The 23,407-nt window shown below is 42.2% G+C and overlaps 1 protein-coding gene across 1 annotated transcript in view; it reads right to left on the bottom strand.

The window, feature by feature from the left end:
- The window catches only part of LOC144607819 (zinc finger protein 652-like), a 69,086-nt gene that overhangs the window by 17,062 nt on the left and 28,617 nt on the right, over window positions 1-23,407 (bottom strand). The window contains exon 2 of the mRNA XM_078424932.1: window positions 18,188-19,436. Coding sequence (XP_078281058.1) covers window positions 18,188-19,366 — 1,179 coding nt within the window. The 5' untranslated portion in view covers window positions 19,367-19,436. The remainder of the gene's footprint in view (window positions 1-18,187; window positions 19,437-23,407) is intronic.

Here is a 23,407-nt window from a genome sequence, read left to right as displayed (position 1 = left end):
ACAAAAGTAAGTGGCAATGGAACACTGATAAGTGAAACGAGTGAGCATGGAACAGGCAACAAAATATAATAGAGAAATATAAAATTGTCCATTTTTGCATTATCTACGTGGTGAGCGATGCATAAGGATCTGGCTGTCCTAACGCATGTTTCGTAAAAGGCTGGTATGCACGTTCAGAAAGTGATTAGGAAGGATGATATAATGTTAGCGTTTATAGTTGGGGGAATGTAATAAAAGTAGGGAGGCTGTGTTTAAGCAATAAAAGTAATTGATAAGCTGACATCCAGAGTGCCATGCACATATTGTCCCATGATTCAAGGCAGAATATTAAGGCATTGAAAACTGTTCAAGGAAATAATACTAATACCTGAAATGGTTAGATTATCAAATAAAACTATGTTGAGCTATGTTGAATAAAACTATGTTGAGCTTGCAGAAATTCTACTCAATGGAGAATTAAAGAAAACTTGATTAAAACTTTCAAAATCCTCAGAGTTCTTAACAGGGTGGATGTGGAGGGGATGTTTTTTTTTGTGGGAGGACAAAGAAGCTACTGTTTAAATAATTTAAGATAGAGGTGAGACGGATTTTCTTTCTCCAAAGGGTTACAAATCTTTGAAACTCTTTCCAAAAGAGATATGGAAACAGTTTGTAATTTTTTTCCAGTGAAGACAGGGAAGAAGTATAACATAGCAAAGCAGAGTGGGAAGCCAGAGGATTGGGACTCTTTTAAAGAGCAACAGAAGATAACTAAAACGGCAATACAGGGAGAAAATATGAGGTACGAGGGTAAACTAGCCAATAATATAAAGGAGGATAGTAAAAGCTTTTTTAGGTATGTAAAGAGGAAAAAAATAGTCAAGGCAAATGTGGGTCCCTTGAAGACAGAAGCAGGGGAATTTATTATGGGGAACAAGGAAATGGCAGACGAGTTGAACCGGTACTTTGGATCTGTCTTCACTAAGGAGGATACAAACAATCTCCCAGATGTTCTAGTGGCCAGAGATCCTAGGGTGACAGAGGAACTGGAAGAAATCCACATTAGGCAGGAAAAAGTTTTGGGTACAATGATGGGACTCAAGGCTGATAAATCCCCAGGGCCTGATGGTCTGCATCCCAGAGTGCTTAAGGAGGTGGCTCTAGAAATTGTGGACGCATTAGTGATTATTTTCCAATGTTCTATAGATTCTGGGTCAGTTCCTGTGGATTGGAGGGTAGCTAATGTTATCCCACTTTTCAAGAAAGGAGGGAGAGAGAAAACGGGAAATTATAGACCAGTTAGTCTGACATCAGTGGTGGGGAAGATGCTGGAGTCAATTATAAAAGACGAAATTGCGGAGCATTTGGATAGCAGTAACAGGATCGTTCCGAGTCAGCATGAATTTACGAAGGGGAAATCATGCTTGACTAATCTACTGGAATTTTTTGAGGATGTAACTAGGAAAATTGACAGGGGAGAGCCGGTGGATGTGGTGTACCTCAACTTTCAGAAAGCCTTCGACAAGGTCCCACATAGGAGATTGGTGGGCAAAATTAGAGCACATGGTATTGGAGGTAGGGTACTGACATGGATAGAAAGTTGGTTGACAGACAGAAAGCAAAGAGTGGGGATAAATGGGTCCCTTTCAGAATGGCAGGCAGTGACTAGTGGGGTACCGCAAGGCTCGGTGTTGGGACCGCAGCTATTTACAATATACATCAATGACTTGGATGAAGGGATTAAAAGTACCATTAGCAAATTTGCAGATGATACAAAGCTGGGTGGCAGTGTGAACTGTGAGGAAGATGCTATGAGGTTGCAGGGTGACTTGGACAGGTTGTGTGAGTGGGCGGATGCTTAGCAGATGCAGTTTAATGTGGATAAGTGTGAGGTTATCCACTTTGGTGGTAAGAATAGGAAGGCAGATTATTATCTGAATGGTGTCAAGTTAGGAAAAGGGGACGTACAACGTGATCTGGGTGTCCTAGTGCATCAGTCACTGAAAGGAAGCATGCAGGTACAGCAGGCAGTGAAGAAAGCCAATGGAATGTTGGCCTTCATAACAAGAGGAGTTGAGTATAGGAGCAAAGAGGTCCTTCTGCCGTTGTACAGGGCCCTAGTGAGACCGCACCTGGAGTACTGTGTGCAGTTTTGGTCTCCAAATTTGAGGAAGGATTGAGGGCGTGCAGCGTAGGTTTACTCGGTTAATTCCCGGAATGGCGGGACTGTCATATGTTGAAAGACTGGAGCAACTAGGCTTGTATACACTGGAATTTAGAAGGATGAGAGGGGATCTTATCGAAACGTATAAGATTATTAAGGGGTTGGACACATTAGAGGCAGGAAACATGTTCCCAATGTTGGGGGAGTCCAGAACCAGGGGCCACAGTTTAAGAATAAGGGGTAGGCCATTTAGAACAGAGATGAGGAAAAACTTTTTCAGTCAGAGAGTTGTGAATCTGTGGAATTCTCTGCCTCAGAGGGCAGTGGAGGCCAATTCTCTGAATACATTCAAGAGAGAGCTAGATAGAGCTCTTAAGGATAGCGGAGTCAGGGGGTATGGGGAGAAAGCAGGAACGGGGTACTGATTGAGAATGATCAGCCATGATCACATTGAATGGCGGTGCTGGCTCGAAGGGCTGAATGACCTACTCCTGCACCTAAAAAAAAAAAATTAAAAAAATTTGCCAAGCAAAGGAGTACAAAGTTCACATGGAAAAATAGGAATTATGGAATTGTCTGAAGAAAGGTCGTGACACAAAATGTCACCTATTCATGTTCTCCAGATGCTGCTTGTGTGTCCATTTGTGTAAACCAGCATCTGTAGTTCCTTATTTCTACAATATGGAATTTATGTCATAATCAGAACAGCCAAGACCTTTGTAAAGCACTTTTCCACATTCCCTGGAAATCACTCCCTCCCCCCTTTCCCTGCAATCACAAGAGATGTAACAACTGCCCCTCTCATACTTCCATCCAAGGACCCTAACAGCTCTTCCATGTGAGACAGAGGTTCACACGCATCTCTTCAAACCTCATCTACTGCATTTGGCCTTCTTTACATCAGCAAGACCAAGCGTAGACATGGCAACCGTTTCGTTAAACACTAGTGTGCTGGTGTTTACCAAGACCCGCTGGATCTCCCAGTTGCTAACCATTTTAATTTCCCTGCCCATTCCACATTGACTTTTGTCCTTGGCCTCCTCCATTGCCAGAGTGAGGCTGCATGCAAACTTGAAGAACACTTCATATTCCGCTTGAAAAGCTTACAACCCAACAGCAGGGTCCCGGCCCAAAGCGTTACCTATCCTTTTTCTCCAGAGATGCTGTCTGACCTGCTGATTTACTCCAGCACTTTGTGTCTATCTTTGGTTTAAACCAGCATCTATAGTTCTTCGTTTCTACAGAATAAAGGGTCCTGACCTGAAACGTCCTCACTCCATTCCCTCCACAGATGCTGCCCGACCCAGTGAATCACTCCAGCTCTTTGTTTTTGCTCATGATTCCAACATTTGCAGTTTTTTGTCTCATCTTTGGAAACCCATTCTCCAGGCCTTAAAATTTATGATGCAAGGTGAATTGTAGTTGGCAGAAAAATAATGACTACTGCTACATTCAAGTTTCCAGTTTAGAGGGAGATAAATCTTTTTTTCCCTTAGATTTAATGGCTTAGAACATATGGCAGGTGAGTAGAATGAGTAATATTGTATGGCACCACTGTGCAGAAGTCGAGAAGGTGCTGGAAATTTGATGCATGCTGGGGAATTTTATTATTGGCCCCGACTCAACAGAAAGGTCCATGTCCATCCCGTCGTTTGCTGAACCGAGGGACCGGATGCCTTTCGGATCTGGCTCTTAAGCTTTAAGTTTACAATTTCCTAGTATTTTTGCAGCTTCTGGTAATTACAAGTTGGAAAGTATGCTGTAATAATGATTCCTAAATTATATTGGAATATGTACCGATCAGCCAAAACATTATGACCACTGACAGGAGAAGTGAATAACATTGGTTATCTTAATACAATGGCACCTGTCAAGGGGTGGGATATATTAGGCAGCAAGTGAACAGTCAGTTCTTAAAGTTGTGTTGGATGCAGGAGAAATGGGCAGGAGTAAAGACCTGAGCGACTTTGACAAGGGCCAAATTGCTATGGCCAGACGACTGGGTCAGAGCATCTCTGAAACGGCAAGGCTTGTGGGGTGCCCCCGGTCAGCAGTGGTGAGTACCTACCGACAGTGGTCCGAGGAGGGATAAACCAGCGACAGGGTGTTGGGCGCCCAAGGCTCATCGATGCGCGAGGGCATCGAAGGCTGTCCCGTCTGATCTGAACCGACTGTGGGAAGACAAGCTAGCGGAGGGTGTGATGCTCTGGGCAATGTTCTGCTGGGAGACCCTGGGTCCGGCCATTCATGTGGACGTCAATTTGACACGTGTCACCTACCTAAACATCGTTGCAGACCAGGTACACCCCACCATGGCAATGGTATTCCCTGATGGCAGTGGCCTCTTTCAGCAGGATAATGCACCCTGCCACACTGCACACATTGTTCGGGAATGGTTTGAGGGGCTACTTGCCCTGGCCTCCAAATTCTCCAGATCTCAATCCGATTGAGGATTTGTGGGATGTGCTGGATCGACAAGTCCGATCCACGGCAGCTCCACCTCGCAACCTACAGGACTTGAAGGATGTGCTGCTAATGTGTGATCCACAGGGGACTGTGGATGCTTAAGTTATTTACGAAATCGATAGCTGCAGTTTTGACACAGAAGAAGTCAGAAGACACAAGGACAGCAAAAAAGTATAGTGGAGGCATAGGATCAACCATGAATTTAGAAAATGACAAGGTAATCTGAACAAGCCATATAGTTTTAGCTGTCAATACCAATGTTCAAAACAATTTACTGATGGGCAGAACTCTTCAAGAAATTACTGGGAAAGCTAGGATTGTCAAGGTCTTTACACCACAGACCTGCCATAACTAATTCAAATGAGATACCAGTAACTATAATCCCAAACTCTTTTTTTCCCCCCAAACGGTCCCATTCCCTTGTCTTTAATCATCATAGTCTCCCTTTATCACATTGCAAAATTAAAAGACAAAATAAATATTCCGACTTCAATTTATAAATGAAATAATTTAATTTCCTATTCAAGTATCTCTTGCTCCCCCTGGGAGGGGGGGGAGAGGGGAGTGGGGGAGGAGAGGGTGCTGCACCAATGCAGGAGAGGTATGGGCCCACTTGGTCTAGTTTTCATTAAAATTCAGCAGCCTTCCACCACTGAGTGCTCCTTGCTGTGACCAAATGAAGGAAACATGCCTGCTGCTGGGAAACACAGGGAATGACTTTCATGCTGGGTTACATTTTACCCAGTTAATCAAACAGAATGTTAATCGCTTCCAGTACATGACAAGGGTCACAGGCAGTTATTTCAAAGCAATGTGTATGGATTCATGGCACCCTGCACTATGAGGATGACTACACATTCTACATACAACCTTGTGCTCATTCCATCTGTTTGGCTCGAGGATGCCGAGTGGCTGTTTAGCTGAAGCCATTAATACATCTGTGACATATCCTTGCACATTCTGGCTTCCTGCATTAGATTTTAGGAAATATAGATTAATAGATGATTTATAGACAATGCAACAAGTTACTTCCGTGTGATATGTTTAGTATCCTGATATAAAATGATCAAATATTCTGGAAGCTGGTAGAAAGTATAACCAATGCCAATTATCTGATCCCTTAGAGGTGGATATTAGTGAATTCATGACAAGTCCACTTTAGTTCTTAATATTTAGCCAAATGGAGAAGGAATTGAATGTCACAAATGTGAAAATGTTTTACAAATCCAATACATAAAGAAAGGAGCAAATCATTCATCAGTTATTGCAAAGAGACAAAAATACTGCCAATTAAATTTCCAGCCACAATAATTGAAACAAAAATTTATCTGGAACTTTAGCCCTCCTGGAGACTTATTCACTATCTTAAAATGCCACGAGTAACTGGTAGCATTACTTGGTGCTATGAACCATTCTAATGCAACATTTATCCAATCTGTCAAGGACTGGATTGAAATTTAAAAGATTCCCATTTTTATTTTATACTTAAAACTAATTGCAGTACAGTAACAATCCAATCACCTCAATTAAGTCCCTTGCTGGTGTTAGAATATTGCAAGAATCCATCTATACCTCTGTTATATGACATTAACATATTTGTTTTTCTTCATCTACTTCATCGTCTGCTCGAATGCACCTACACAAATTGCATTGTGCGATAGCTTGTTCACGTGCAGCGAGTAGGAAAATAACAAGCAAACATTTTTTACAGAACAATTGCCATTTTTTTTCCTCAATGGAAATTAGCAGTATCGGTTCAGTACTTTATCTGTCAAAATTTAAATATTACCCCAAGAACTGAGCACCTGTATGTCAGCAATAGTTATGAAATGAAAAATCACTGAAGTTGAGGACCTGATTGTCTTGAGAATTAGGGTTCAGGCGCTAACTTAGTGATGCTGCATGGGACAACACATGTGCTAAATTACATGCAACAAAGATAGGTAATCCCATAATAAAGGGATAAAATCAAAACTCTGCACTCCTGCCACATCTATTCCTTAATGGGGGTAAACATAGAAACATAGAAAATAGGTGCAGGAGTAGGCCATTCAATATGATCATGGCTGATCATCCAACTCAGTATCCTGTACCTGCCTTCTCTCCATACCCCCTGATCCCTTTAGCCACAAGGGCCACATCTAACTCCCTCTTAAATATAGCCAATGAACTGGCCTCAACTACCTTCTGTGGCAGAGAATTCCACAGATTCACCACTCGCTATGTGAAAAAAAACGTTCTCATCTCGGTCCTAAAAGACCTCCCCCTTATCCTTAAACTGTGACCCCTTGTTCTGGACTTCCCCAACATCGGGGACAATCTTCCTGCCTCTAGCATGTCCAACCCCTTAAGAATTTTGTAAGTTTCTATAAGATCCCCCCTCAATCTTCTAAATTCCAGTGAGTACAAGCCGAGTCTATCCAGTCTTTCTTCATATGAAAGTCCTGCCATCCCAGGAATCAATCTGGTGAACCTTCTCTGTACTCCCTCTATGGCAAGAATGTCTTTCCTCAGATTAGGAGACCAAAACTGTACGCAATACTCCAGGTGTGGTCTCACCAATGCCCTGTACAACTGCAGCAGAACCTCCCTGCTCCTATACTCAAATCCCCTCGCTATGAATGCCAACATACCATTCGCTTTCTTCACTGCCTGCTAAACCTGCATGCCTACTTTCAATGACTGGTGTATCACGACTCCCAGGTCTCGTTGCATCTCCCCTTCTCCTAATCGGCCACCATTCAGATAATAGTCTGCTTTCCTGTTGTTGCCACCAAAGTGGATAACCTCACATTTATCCACATTATACTGCATCTGCCATGCATTTGCCCACTCACCTAACTTATCCAAGTCACGTTGCAGCCTCTTAGCATCCTCCTCACAGCTAACACTTCCCCCCAGCTTCATGTCATCCGCAAACTTGGAGATGTTGCATTCAATTCCCTCGTCCAAATCATTAATATATATTGTAAATAGCTGGGGTCCCAGCACTGAGCCTTGCGGTACCCCACTAGTCACTGCCTGCCATTCTGAGTCACTGCCTGCCATTCTGAGTCACTGCCTGCCAAACAATAAGCAATTCATAGAAAATGGTCAATTCAAGACCATCCTTATCTTTAATGATGGTTACATGCAAGTACTAAAAGACAAGGTTGAAGCATTTGTAACCATTTTCAGCAAAAATTCCACAGATTTTCAATCTGGACATTCTCCCAAAAAGCCCCAACACCCGCCAACTATTTATATTCACTTCACGTGACATCAAGAAATGACGGAGAGTAGGATGACCGAGGAAAGTCCACAGGACCTGACAGCTACCCAGGTGTGTCAAAAGTGTTTAATTGTCATTCGTACAACAACAAAACAATGAAATTCTTACTTGCAGCAGCATAACAAACTTGTATACACAATACTCATAGATAATATAACAAGTTTTAAAAAAAGATATGAATAACCCAGACACCAGTGGAAAAAAATCCCAAAGTTATTGTTGTAACTAAGACAGTCATTGACAGTTCATTGACAACATTTCCTGTTAGGAAAAAGCTGTCCTTCAACCTGGAGGACACAGGTATCAGGTTCCTTCTTCCTGATGGTGGAGTGAAATGAGAGCAAGGCCAGGATGCAGTGGGTCTTTAATAATGCTGGCTGCCTTTTTCAGACAATACCTCCCATGCAGACATCCCAACATTTGATTTTACAAGTTCATAATTTTGATGTCCAAAATTCAGAATTTTACATCAAAATTCATAATATGGCGCGTAATGCAGCTTTTCAGCAAAAAAGGTATGCACTCCAAATGCGCATACGCGTTGTGCTACATTCATGTGTGACAAACGACTATTATTTTCAACAGTCTGTAATTCTTGGACTACATGTACAATGTCAGGCCTATCATGAGTACATTCTGCTATTTATAGAAAGGTTATTGAACAGAGATACTTTTTGCAACACAAAGAAAAAAATTGTCTTATTTTGTTTTTTTTATTTTGCCTTCTCCTTACACATCCCAATTCTCTTGGTATTGAATAAAAGAACAATGATCATAAAATGTATGACTAAGTTATGAAGAGAGAGTTGATATATGCGACTCGACTAAGCGTATGGAAGTACTTGTTGAAGTAAATTCGCACATTAATTGATAATCAGCCCAAAAAGGTGGCAATTGGCTTTTCTGCTGTGTTTTATATTTTAACTTAATTTCTTCATTAATTAATATAGTTATATAATCTTGCACTTAAATTTAATATTTACTCATTACAATTCCACCACTGATTTTCTGGAACTCTTGGTTCCAGAGCCCCGGCTGCAGGTTGAAAATTCAACACACCGATCAGCCATGGAAGTCCCAATGAGATTGAGATTGGCTGCCTTGCCCAGCCTGGGTGCTACAATTTTGGGGAGACTTCCAGGGCGAGGGGGATTTCTCATGGAACCCCTAGCGACCTCTAGCGGCCGAATTGACAAATTGCAATTACCGACTGTTTTGCGGAAAAACGTGAGGTGAAATCAGAATGGCAAAAATGAAATAAGAAAGCGGAAACTTTCCGCCAAAATCAGAAGGGTTGGGAGGGGTGCCCATGGATCTCTTCAATTGTGGGGAGGTCAGTATCTGCGATGAACCGGGTAGTGCCCACCACTTTTTGTAATCTTTCTTGGGCACTAAAATTGCCGAACTAGGCCGTGATGCAACCAGTCAATACGCTCTCTACTGTATACCTGTAGAAGTTTGAGAGCATTCATCAACATACCAAATCTCCTGAATCTTCTGTGGAATTAGAGGCACTGATGGGCTTTCGTTATGATTCATTTAGTTTAGTTTACAGATACAGCGCGGAAACAGGCTCCTCGGCCCATGCCGACCAGCGATCCCTGCACATTAACACTATCCCACACCCACTAGGGCCAATCTTTTCATTTACCAAGCCAATTAACCTACAAATCTGTACGTCTTGCGCGTGGGAGGAAACCGAAGATCTCGGAGAAAACCCACACAGGTCACGGGGAGAACGTACAAACTCCCTACAGACAGCACCCATAGTCAGGATCGAACCCGGGTCTCAGGCGCTGCATTCGCTGTAAGGCATCAACTCTACCGCTGCGCCACCGTGACCGCCCTCAATGTTTTGGACCAAGGGCAGATCTTTAGAGATATGCATACCCAGGAACTTGAAGTTGTTGACTTTCTCCATCACTGTTCTGTTGATGAAGACAGGTTTGGGGATCCACAGCCTTTCCTCTTCCAAGTCAACAATCAGTCCTTTGGTTTTTCTGACAATGAAAGCAAGTTTGTTGTTCTTACACCATTCAATCAGATTATCAATCTCCCATACTCCGACCCATAATTGGTCCATCAAGCATGGTGTGCCAGTGGATTTAAAAATGGAGTTGAAAGTGTCTCTGGCTACACAGTCATGGTTCCAGAGTGAGTAGAGCAGGGGACCGAGCACACAGACCTGAGGCACTCCTGTGCTGATGGTTATCCAGGAGGAAGTGTTGTTGACAATTTGTACTGATTGTGATCTGTTGAGTGGAAGTTGAGGATCCAGTTGCATAGGGATACACAGAGACCCAGTTGGGTAACTAGCTGGGTAACTAGTTTGGAGGGGAGGATGCTGTTGAACACCAAGCTGTAGTCAATGAACAATAACCTGACGTACTTGTTCTTTTGTCTAAATAGGCAGAGTAGAGTGGAGAGCCAATGCGATTGCATCGCACATTGTTCTGCTGTGGCGGTAGTCAATTGTAGTGAATAGACACAAAATGCTGGAGTAACTCAGCAGGACAGCCAGCATCTCTGGAGAGAAGGAATGGGTGACGTTTCGGGTTGAGACCCTTCTTCAGACTGAATTGAATTGGGGCCAGGTTCTTGTTAAGAGAGAAGTTGATATACGCCATCGCCAACCTTTAAAAGCACTTCACCACCATCTATGTTAGTCACTGAGGGACGACACATTTCTCTTCCTGGGGACTGGTATTATTGATGCCTTTTTAAAGCCGGTGGAAACCTTGGACCTTGGTAACGAGAGGGTGAAGATGTCCTCAAAAACTTCAACTAGTTGGTCCGTGCAGGTTTTAAGAATGCGGCCCAGTACACCATCAGGACCAGATGCTTTCTGAGGGTTCACCGACATGAAGGATCTTCTGATGTTAGCTTCTGTGAATAAGATCACCGTGGCCTCAGGAGCCCCAAGAAGGCACACCAGTGTTCTCCCTTCTGTAGCATCCATAAAACGCATGGAACTCATCCGGACATGATGCATCGCTGTCAGCTTATAGGAAGTGTTGGCATGCATGCTCTGCCACAGCTCCCCAACATCCATCTCATCCTCAATTTAGAGTAAAAGTGTCTCTTTGCCTCATAATGGCCTTAGAGTTCCAAGATGGACTTCCTAGATGGACCCACATTTCTGGACTCGAACGCCCAAGATCTGGTCTTCAGTAAATTGTGGACCTCCTGGTTCATTCAAGGCTTCTGTTTGGGGAACACTTGGATAGTTTTGGTGGGAACACCTCCACACATTTCCTTATGAAGTGGGTAACAACAGTGATGTAGTCGCTCAGGTCTGTTATTGAATTCTTGAACATTGCCCAGACTACTGAAGCCAAGCAGTTACAGTCGTTCCTCTCCTTCCCCTGACCAGCTTTATGTAGTCCTTACTGCTGGAGCTGTGCTCTTCAATTGCTACCCAAATGCAGGAAGGAGCACAGCCAGGTGGTCTAATTTTCAAAAGCGAGGTAAAGGGATGGAGCGATAAGAGATCTTATATGGCGGAATAGCAGTTGTCAAGGGCATTTGATCTTCTGGTATTGCAGGACACTTGCTGGTACTAGGTAGGAAGTAACTTCTTCAAACCGACCTTGTTGGAATTCCAGACTATGATGGAAAAGGTGTTGGGGAACACTTTCTGGTGTTTGTTGGCCACAGCATGCAGCTCCTCCAGTTCTAGATGAATGTTTGCCTGGAAGACCATAGTTATGATGATGATCAGGAGGTAGATGTTCCAAGTGCAGAGAGCAGAGTTGGACAGGACCGCTACGTTTGAGAACCACAAAGAATTTACCATGAGGCAGGCGCCTCTGCTTCTTCCCTTCCCCAATGCTGACAATAGAGTAGAGTCTGGAATGCTGGGAGTGAGCCATTTTTCTGCGAAATAGAGCACATAGCCTTTCCTCAACTCCCTTTGATATAATGGCTGAGGAAGTGCTCTGGGACTGCCTGCATTTCTATAAAAGCTGTTTTAGCTACAACACTAGAATCTACCCAACAACAGGGAACATTTTCCAGCTATGTCCTGTTGAATAAAGTAGGGCAAATCAATCTGCTAATTTCTGTCCAGTGTACTTTTGATCTTGAAAGGGTTACTTGTAGAGAAATCAATATTCATAGCGCTGGGTTATAAGCTGCCCAAATGAAATACAAGGTGCTATTTCTCCAATTTGCATTTGGCCTCACTGACAATGGAGGCGGCCCAGGACAAAAGGGTCAGTGTGGGAATGGGGATTAAAGGGCCTCCCTGATTTCCCATTTGCCAAACACCTCTCCATTTCCACACTGACTTTTCTGTTCTGGGCCTCCTCCTGGGTTGTTGTACTAGTTTCAAATTGGTCTTGAGTCTCATTGTCTGCAACTCGTTTTCACCGAGCCTAAAGCTAACAACGGCCTGTTTCCTTTATGATCGTTACTTTTTGGCATATCTTTAATTTATTCATTCTATATCACTCTATATCACCGTCTATATCTCTCGTTTCCCTTTCCCCTGACTCAGTCCGAAGAAGGGACAGCTTTGTGTCTCTCTTCGGAAAAAAGTTGTGGTTGTTTTCGGTTAACCATTCTGCCATGACTATATCTTTGCAGAGTTCCATACGCTAATGTCTTAGGCTAATTGATGTTCTTTAATGATAGTCCTTCCAATAGAAAGTTAGAAATGGGGACGTTTACTATGATTGCATAAAATTCAATTCCAATCACAACTCTTCAGCACAAGATGATAACAAAGATCAAACAATACACTTCCAATTCACAGAGCTACCACTGAATGAGTGGATACTGCAATCTACCCAACAAATGGGAACTTTTTCTAGTTGTCATGTTCAAACAAGTAGGGCAAATCAACTTGCTAACTACTGCCCAGTAGTTATGATGGATGAAAAGCATGCTTCCAATAACTCAGTCAAGACAGGTCTAGGCTTGTGAAGAACAATGCCCACAATAGACATTTTCTTTCTGTAAAAGAGGCCACAATGATTGCTCCAGGGCTTTCACATGCACACCAGACAGGAAGATTTACCCAAGTAGTAATAGCATTAGTGTAGTGTGTGAATGCCAGAGCTTTGCAGATGTCTAAGATTTTAGAAGAAATCCCTATTCCCACTCTGCTCACTTAAGTGGAGTCAAGTATGGAGATTAGGTTATTTTCCCAATGCAGCAGTGAAAAGCATACCACAGGGTGTGGAATAGATCAGCAGCATCCCAACTTGAATATTCAATGAAACAGCACTTTACATCATTTTGTATCAACAAAAGAACTTGTACATCTTTCCTGTACAATGACAGTTTGGTAATCTATAATGTTACATTTGCCCAGTTTGTTAAATCAAAAGAGCTCACATTCACTTAAATAAATACCATAACACATAGAAGCATGATCAGAAATAAGAGTGGAATATAATGCCTAGTCCTTGCGAAAAGGGATGATTTGTTAGTGCACTGTAATCAGGCACTTGTCAATGCAACTAAAATATATCTTCAAGTTATATATACATTGCCATTATTGAAAACAAAAAAATATTCATTAAAACAGATCCTTTAGCAATTGTGTAACACAAACTTAAATAATGGTTCATTTGTGCATAAAAAATAGAATTATATAATTATAATGCTGCAGGAACCTAATATATGTAAATTACTCCCACATCACCATTGGTCAACCCACTAAAATAATTCCCCATCTGTTATTACACAAAGAATCGCCTATTCAGAAATTGAGCATGCAAATGCATTCATAAATCTTAAAAGGTTTCAATCCATTTCAATTTTTAACTTAAAATCGGCACGTCTTTCTTATAAAGACGGGGCAGCACGATGGCGTAGAGCTACTGCCTCACAGTGCCAGAGACCCGGGTTAGAACCCGACTACGGGTGCTTATCTGTACGGAGTTTGTACGTTCTTCCCTTGGTCTGCATGGGTTTTCTCCGGGATCTCCCACACTCCAAGAACAGGTTTGTAGGTTAATTGGCTTGGTATAAATGTAAAAACAGTGTCCCTAGTGTGGGTGGTGTAGTGTTAATGTGCGGGGATCGTTATTCGGTGCGGACATGGTGGGCCGAAGAGCCTGTTTTCGCACTGTATCGCTAAACTCTAAAAATAAATCTAATCTCTAAATCTAAACTCTAAACTACTGCATCTTTTACTTGACTTCCAAAACAAACATGAAGCACAAAATACATAGGATCATACAAAGAAAATGACGTAGGCCATATAGTTGTTTGGAATTGGTCTGTAATTCAAAACAATCACACCTGATCTTTTACTTCAACCCAAATTTTGCTCCAATTTTACATTGCTTATGTATCCCTAGAAATCTATTGCTCTCACAATTAAATACATTCAACTAAGAAACTACAGGAATAGAGAAAGAGCAAAAAATCACAACCATTAAGTGAAATATTACTTTGCACCCTCACCCTAGATGATTAACCCCTCTCCTGCAGCCCACTTCTGGACTTTCCACTAAGAGGTCCTCAGATCGACCCCTGTGAAAGCCTCTCAAGAGCCTAATTCCAGGAATCTAGCTGGTTAACGATTATTTCATCTCCATATCCTCCAGCAAAGAATAACAAAATTTCCAAAATTTATGATCTTAGCAAGATGCTAAATTATCTGATCTTGGCAAGATGGTAAATAATTATTTGATCAATGATCTTACAATAACAGCTAACCTACCATTTTTCTGCAAATGCTGGAAATTTGAATACTAAACGGAACGGGGTGAGAACACTCAGCAGGTCAAGCAGTATTTATGAAGGCTTACATTTTACGTTGATAATCTTCCATTATATTGTTTCTCTATGCATAGATTATGCTGCCTGACCCAATGCGTATGTCCAGCATGTTCCATTCTTTATTAACAGTGACGCAAGTACAGTAAAACATTAATTGATCCAAATATCTATATTTACGAGATACTCTAAAATATGCTTTGTTGTTTTTCCAAAGAGAAAATTACCCATCACAACCCACACTCATTACACTCCATCTAGAACATTCTAGTCCAATCACCTGTGCATAATCCAAGTGGTGTCTAGTTTACATCTACAACAAACTTCAATACATTGAATGTAATATTTCCTTTTAAATTAATGTTTGCCACAAACCGAGGCTCCATACTATCTTTCCTGCACTCGCAATCAGAATCATAACTTGTTGCAGCACAGGAGGAAACTGAGTCAAACCAATCACTGGGAACAAAAATATTAATTTTACAATTACATTTGCCACTCAACTTCATTCATTGAATCATAGTCTTACAGTGTGCAAACAGGCCCTTCAGTCCAACTTGCCCACACTGGCCAACATGTCCCATCTACACTAGTCCCACCTGCCAGCATTTAGCCCATATCCCTCCAAACCTGTCCTATCCATGTACCTATCTAAATGTTTCTTAAAGGTTACGATTGTACTTGCCTCAACTACCCTGCTCTGGCAGTTCGTTCCATGCACCTATCACCTTTGTGTGAAAAAGTTACCCCTCGGGTTCCTATTAAATTTTTCCCCCCTCACCTTAAACCTTTATCTTCTGGTTCTCGATTTCCCTTCTCTGGGCAAGAGACTAATTTCTGATGGCTAATGCCTAATTTCTTGCTCTTCTACCAATGCTTCTCTCCATTTACTTTATCAATGCGCTTCATGATTTTAAATATTGCTGTCAAATCCTCTTGCAAACTCCAATTTCCCTTGTCTAGCTACATATCTAGAGCTCCTCTGGAATTACTTTGGTAAATGTGTCCACACTCTCACCCAAGTTTTTACATGCTGCCTCAAGAGTGGCACCAGCACTGGTCATGATAGGGGATATGGGGGGGGGGGGGATATGGAGGGGGGTGGGATATGGGATATGGGGGGGGTGGGATATGGGATATGGGGGGGGTGGGATATGGGATATGGGGGGTGGGATATGGGGGGGTGGGATATGGGATATGGGGGGGTGGGATATGGGATGATGGGATATGGGGGGGTGGGATATGGGAGGATGGGATATGGGGGGATGGGATATGGGGATGGGATATGGGGATGGGATATGGGGATGGGATATGGGGATGGGATATGGGGATGGGATATGGGGATGGGATATGGATAGATGGGATATGGATAGATGGGATATGGATAGATGGGATATGGATAGATGGGATATGGATAGATGGGATATGGATAGATGGGATATGGTATATGGGGGTGGGATATGGAATATGGGGGGTGGGATATGGGGGGGATGGGATATGGGATATAGGGGGATGGGATATGGGATAAGGGGATATGGGGGGGATGGGATATGGGGGGATGGGATATGGGATAAGGGGATATGGTGGGGATGGGATATGGGATATGGGGGATGGGATATGGGATGGTAGGATATGGGATATGGAGGGGTGGGATATGGGGGGTGGGATATGGGATTTGGGGGGTGGGATATGGGATCTGGGGGGTGGGATATGGGGGATGGGGAGAGGGGGATATGGGGGATGGGGAGAGGGGGATATGGGGGATGGGGAGAGGGGGATATGGGGGATGGGGAGAGGGGGATTGGATGGGGAGAGGGGGATTGGATGGGGAGAGGGGGATTGGATGGGGAGAGGGGGATTGGATGGGGAGAGGGGGATTGGATGGGGAGAGGGGGATTGGATGGGGAGAGGGGGATTGGATGGGGAGAGGGGGGTGGGATGGGGAGAGGGGGGTGGGATGGGGACAGTGGGGGAGAGGGGGAAGGGATGGGGAGAGGGGGATGAGATGGAGGGTGGGGGAGATGGGATGGGGGAGGGGATGGGAAGAGGGGGATGGGATGGGGAAAGAGGGGGGGCGGGGAGGAGGGGGAGAAAGGGGGGAGGAGGGGAAGGGGGGAGAGGATGGGGGAGAGGGGGACGGGGGAGAGGGCTGCACCAATGATGGAGAGGTTTGGTCTAGTGGCCTACTAAATTTAGCTCTGTATTTTGCCTATAAATGGCTAGAAATTGCCAACTTGAAAATAATGCACATTTTCCTACTGTTGTCTAACCAATCCTCAACCCACACTATGTATGATCCTAATTTCACAGTTTACTTTGGGCATTAACCTCTTGCATATCGCCTTAATTTTTTTTCAGAACAGTATATATAAAAAATATTTCAGGATCAGGAATGCATAATGTTTTGAATGAATGAATGAATGAATAAATAAATATAACTTTATTGTCATTCAAAACTATACTCCAGACGAGTGCATATTTGAACCAAACTCCGTTGCAACTGGTTCACAATGTAACGCCAAATAATAAAAATTGATTAAAGAAAAATAAATAAATAAGTAACTCGCACATAGAATAATGGCGGCGGATCATTGTGAATTCAAGAGTCTGATGGCTCGGGGGAAGAAGCGATTGCAGAACCTGGCTGTTCTGCTCCGTATGCTGCAGTACCTTTGACCAGAGGGCAGCAGGGTGAACATAATGGAGATGGGTGGGGTCTTAAATGATATTTTTGGCCTTGGACAAGCAGCGTTTGTGTGCAATGTCCTGGATGGAAGAAAGTGAAATCCCGCTGATTTTCTCAGCCGTCCTCACCACTCTCTGCACAGACTTCCAGTCTGAGGCTTTGCAGTTCCCAGAACAGACAAAGATGCAGTTGGTCTGTATGCTCTCTACGGTGCCTCTGTAGAAAGTGGTGAGGATGGGATGGGGGAGGTGTGCTCTTCTCATCCGGCGCAGAAAGTGCAAACGCTGCTGGGCTCTCTTGACTAGAGATGCAGTGTTTAGGGACCAGGTCAGACTGTCTGTGATCTGCACCCCCAGGAACTTAATGCTACTGACTACCTCCACTGCCGGTGTCACTGATGTGCAGTGGTGTGTGCCTGCGCCGGTTTCTCCTGAAGTCAACGATGATACCCCTTATCAACAAAAAAGCTGGGCATGCTAAATCCACTACAGCACACACTTCAACAGTAGAACAAATCAGCTGCATTCTCCATTCCATGGAGACATTCACTTCATCTCAGCTGCGGAGAGAGAGTGATTAGGAACTGGCTTCAATCCCATGTGCATGTGGATAATGGGGAAAAAATCAATAACCCATTACTCCTGAACACCTAAATCAACTAAAACTATAATTGTTGTATTATCAACAGGCTATTTATCTTTTCTACCAATGCGAATGCTGCCCACAGAGAAAACCTGCAAGCGTGAAAACATGATGCATATCTTTCTTTGAAGGGAATCAGATCCAGAAAATTCGAAAGAAATAATCTCTTTAAAAATTCTGCCTGACATTACTTTAAATGTACAAACGTTACTTCTTATTTATTAATTCACAAAAAACTGTGGCCTACCTGAATATTCTTTTCACATTCAGTTTGTTGATGAAGAACAAGTTCGCTTTCCAACACAAATTTTTTTCCACACTTATCACATATTTGCATGCGACTGTGAGTGACAGTCATGTGTTTCTCAAGATACCAACGATTGTTGAAAACTCTGGGACATTTTTCACAAGTGAGGTTCTGTTTTTCTTCTATTTGCTTTTCTTTCCGGGTTGAAGATTTAGACATTTTATTTTTTCTCTTTCTTTGCTCGGGCAGCTGAATCTTTGCACACTCCCTTGAAAGAGTTGCCTCCGTTGTTTTCAATCTGGTCATTTCCTTAGGTTTTTTGGGTTTGATATCTTCTATTTCCTCGTCATCTTGTCCATCATCTTCTATGTCAATATCATCATCATCCTCGTCCTCGTCATCCTCCTCCTCCTCCTCATCATCATCATCCCCTTCATCATTTTCTCCATCACTCGAGTCAACCATAGCTGATTTTTCAGACAGTGAAGTAACACCTTCAGTCCCTTTAGACACATGTAAAGTCTGATTATTAAGGTTCACTTCAACAATAATTTGCTCTTGGTTATAGGATCCTTGGTCATCGGAGTCAGAATCTTCTGCGTCTCCTTCCATTCCAAGAACAACTTCAACTCCTTTATTCTCTTCATAATATGTTCGATCTCTAGCTTTCAACTGCCGTTTTGTCATTGTATCCTCAACTTTCACCAGATAAGATTTATTCCCTTCTCTAGGACAAATCTTGGTTGATAAATCAAGTTCTCTGTCAGAATCGCCATAAAATTGAGGAGGGATCTGGGAGCACTGTTGTCCCTCTTGAGCCATTCCGACAACATAAGAAGCGCAGTTGTCAACCAGATTCTTGCAAGAGTTGACAACGTTACTCGTCTGAAGCAGCCTAACTATATTTACCACCTCCTGCACATCATATACATTCACATTAAGTCTAGATGTATAAATAAAGCATAGGATTTGACTGAAAGTTTCCACCGTTAAGATTCCAGTAATAAGTTCAAATTGCTGCAACCACTTGGTCTGTGTGAAGAGTAATAGAAAGAACCAGCTGAAAGCAGTCAGTGCAATTTTGTTAGAAATAAATGACTGCTTCCATTTTATCACAACAGTGTTGTCATCACAGAGGTGAGGCTCAAACATGCGCTGTTCTGTTTGTCCATCAAACATGTACAACGGAAACAGAAATTCTCCTGCAGAGGGTACCCAAAGGGAAGATAGAAATATTTTCAATCTTTAGCTGCAATAAGAAGAAACAAAATTCTTGTTACCTGAAAGTCATAAGCTTATTACATTTGGAATTTTGTTCATGATTATGAGAAAGCATAAAATAACATTTACAATCAAATAACTATTGAGAGTGTAGCATTCCTCGTCAAATAGCTATGGCTCCATATCTTAATCATCATATACAAATCATGCAGTAAATCAGCTTCTTTTGATGCTTTTTCTACAATTCAAAGCTATCAAATACAGATTAAAACAATACACCATCTACATCTATGGGCACAATTCCATCATACTAAACATTTTCAGTTTAGAGCAATAAAGCTAATAATTGTTCTACCACATCAATACATTTTAAAAATAGCGATTTACCAGCAACCAGTTTCGGTTTATTGTCACATGTACCGAGGTACAGCGAAAAGTAAATTACAAACAATAGCATTTTTTAAAAGACTGATAAAGAGTAAATATGTTCATCATGCATCACTGACACCTAGATAACTTAAAGGTATTGACGACACTCAAATGTGTGCCTGATTGTCTATGCTGTGCACACAGAAACCACTGGTATTCTACTGGTGAGCTATTATCCATTTTTATCAAAAAGCAGCAAGAGCTTTCAGATGATTGCAGGGATATACATGTGGGACATGGGAGAAGAGGAATAATCTTAGCAGATTGCATTTACATTAATAACCAGACAAAAGTCACCTAGTGAATGTTGGAACGGTCCCTGATGCTCCCCTTTGCACAATATATAACAAATAAATTTAGCTACAAAAAAACCCCATACATTTTGGAAGTGTATTTTGGAACATACATCATGAAGTAAGTATATCTATCTTGGGATGTTGTTTCTACATCCTCCATGTGGGCAAAAATTCAGAGATCTGGGCTCAATCCTGACTACGGGTGCTGTCTGTATTGAGTTTGTACATTCTCCCTAGGTTTTCTGTGTACTCCAGTTTCCTTCCACATTCCGAAGACTTTGCAGGTTTGGACGTTAATTGGCTTCTGTAAAAATTGTCCCTATTGTGTAGGATCGAACTAGTGTATGGGTGATAGCTGATCAGTGCAGACTTGGTGGGCTGTAGGGCCTATTCCTAAGCTGTATCGCTAAACTAAACCCAACCCTTCAACATCTAAGTCTTATAATTATTGTCTCTTGCACTCTTTCCAGTGCCCATTACTGGTGGCTCTATGTTTAGCTGGTAGGCCAAAACATTTCATTTCCCTTCATGAACCCATGCCTTTTTCATCTATGGAAGACAATTCCTCAATGTTATTGAGATTTTTCTGACATATCTCAACAGTTTGATGGACATTTTCTTTATTGGGTTTCCAATAACAGCACTCCATCTATGAAGTTCTTAGGAAGACTTACTTTTTAAAGATGCTTCAAAATGATTTGTTGTATTTATTCATTTTGACACTGAAAATAGATAACCAAGTGTTCAAATATTCTACAATCGTAACATTTGGCTGAAAAAGCAAAAATAGTCAATCTTTGCTGTGCAAAACCGTCTGTGGCACTGCCTTGACTGCAGATGCCAGAAAGGTAAATTTGAGCTGGACTGTTCCGTGGAAGATAAGACTAATTGTCAATTTTGAAACCAGCTCAATTAAGTTGTACAGTAGGTTGGACATTTGCTCCACCATGTTACTCTCAGATATCCAAGTTAATCAAGGATTAACACTCCTCCTCTTTCCTTTGTTGGCTGCGACAATGCATCACCAGAATTACCCGAGTCTTTCTGTACGTACAAAAGTTTGGCTTTCCACATATTGTACACATCAAGGGTGATCCATTCCCTTCTAGAGTAGTGAACCTTAGCCATGTGACATGTAATCTAACCATTATAAAATCCATGAATGTAGTTTTGCAATGAAACCCACTCCTTTCATCAATATTTAAAAAAAACACGCTTGTTTTCCTCAAGAAACCTATTTCAGCTTCCAGATTCCAGCATATTTTAGCTTCCAGACCCAAAGATACTCCACAGTGAATTTTGGATTTCTGTGTGTAGGATTTTCAGTTTCAGGATGCAGGCCTATGGTTCTGATTCAGAAACAACAAATATTCACATTTCTGTTGTTCACTTGCTTGATAACAGCTGGGAAGAAACTGTCCCTGAATCTGGAGGTTCATTGTGAGATTTCACATTTCTATACCTTTGAGGAACACATAGGCGCCTGATGGGAGAGGAGGAGAGGAAGTGGCCTGGGTGCTACCCATCCTTGATTATGCTGCTGGCCTTGCCGAGGGACTGTGAGGTATAAATGGAGTCAACGGAAGGGCGGTTGCCTTGTGGGATGGTCTAGGCTGTGTCCACAATTTACTGCAGGGTTGCTTTTCAGACTGGAGATAAGTGGAGTGCCATAGGGATCGGTGCAGGGTCCATGTGGTGTAGGAAAATAACTGCAGGTGCTGGTACAAATCAAAGGTATCACAAAATGCTGGAGTAACTCAGCAGGTCAGGCGGCATCTCAGGTGCAGGGTCCATTGTTGATTGTTAAGTTATATTGGCAAACGGGATGTGAATGTAGGTGATATGGTTAGTAAGTTTGTGGATGACACTAAAATTGGTTGTAGACTGGACAGTGAGGGAGGTTATCTATGATTACAATGGGATCTTCAACAACTGGGCCATTGAATGGCAGATAGAATTTACTTCAAATAAATGCGATGAGCTGCATTTTGGTAAGACAAATCAGGACAAGGCTTATACAGTTCATGATAGGGCCCTGTGGAATGTTGTAGCACAGAGAGGCCTAGAGGTGCAAGTACAGCTTCCATGAAGGCAGCAACATAGGTGGTCAAAGTACAGGAATTAAGATGTCAATTGTCCAAGATGTTGTCAGTCAGGCCACAGTTGGAGTACTATGTGCAGTTCATGCCATCCTGCTTTAGGAAGGATATCTTTAAACTGGCAAATGTACAAAAAGTATTTACAAGGATGTTTCTGGGTCTGGAGGGTTTTAGTTAAGGACAGGCAAGGCTCCTTTTTTCCTGCTGCATAGGAGGAAAAATCATGAAGGACCATAGATATCTCTCCGTGGGAGAAGCATGGGGGAAGAGAGAAGAATTTTCATGCCTTCCATCACAGTGAGGGGGTGCCAGGAGGAGTCACTGTGATTGATGTTTGTGTTAAAATTGTGTGTCTTGTGTCTTTTACTCTGTACTGTTGTGGCTGCGTGGCAAATGATTTTCGTTCAATTCATTTTGAATGACTATAAAGGCATATTATTATTATTATTATTATTATATTATAAGATGAATAGCCACAGGCTATTCCCCCAGAGTAGGGGAGCATAAAGCTAGAGCGCATAGGTTTAAGGTTAGAGGGAAAGATTTTAAAGGGACTTGGGGAACAACCTTTTCAACAGTGTGGCTTGTACATACTACAAGCTGCCAGAGGAAGTTGTAGAGGCAGGTATCATTTACAAAACACTTGGACAGGTTCGCGAATTGGAAAGGTTGGGAGGAATAGTCAAGTGGGACTAGTTCGGTATGGATGGATAGAATTGATATTTCCAAGCTGTAAACCTTTAATACAAGGTGGAAATCTGATTTGGAAATCAGAGGCAGATAGACTCTACCCACTATAATTTTGCAGGGGAAAATAAAAGTTCAACACAAGCTATCTGATGCCAATCAGAGCACAGTTCACATCCTAAACCAAAAAGATATCCAGCTTCTTTTATCAGTTAACTATGAATTCAGGATATTTCAACCAGCACTGCTCCAGGAAGCAGGTTGTGGGCCTTGATTATTGTCACAGCTTTCCTTCCTGTATACTATTCGTCATGATTCATTTCTCACAGCAAATAGCTGATCAATATCCATTTAGGAAAGGCATCGACAAAATCGACAGAAGGTTATATTAAAAAAGTCTAATTTGCCACTGTTTCATGTACAAAAAATTCTTCTGATCTTGCAATATACTATTTGATGTGAATCTATAAAGTCTCAGTATGGATAAG

This window comes from Rhinoraja longicauda, chromosome 29 (genome assembly GCF_053455715.1).
Source record: "Rhinoraja longicauda isolate Sanriku21f chromosome 29, sRhiLon1.1, whole genome shotgun sequence".
In the NCBI taxonomy this organism is placed as follows: Eukaryota; Metazoa; Chordata; class Chondrichthyes; order Rajiformes; family Arhynchobatidae; genus Rhinoraja; species Rhinoraja longicauda.
This window is presented reverse-complemented; position numbering and strand designations above follow the sequence as displayed.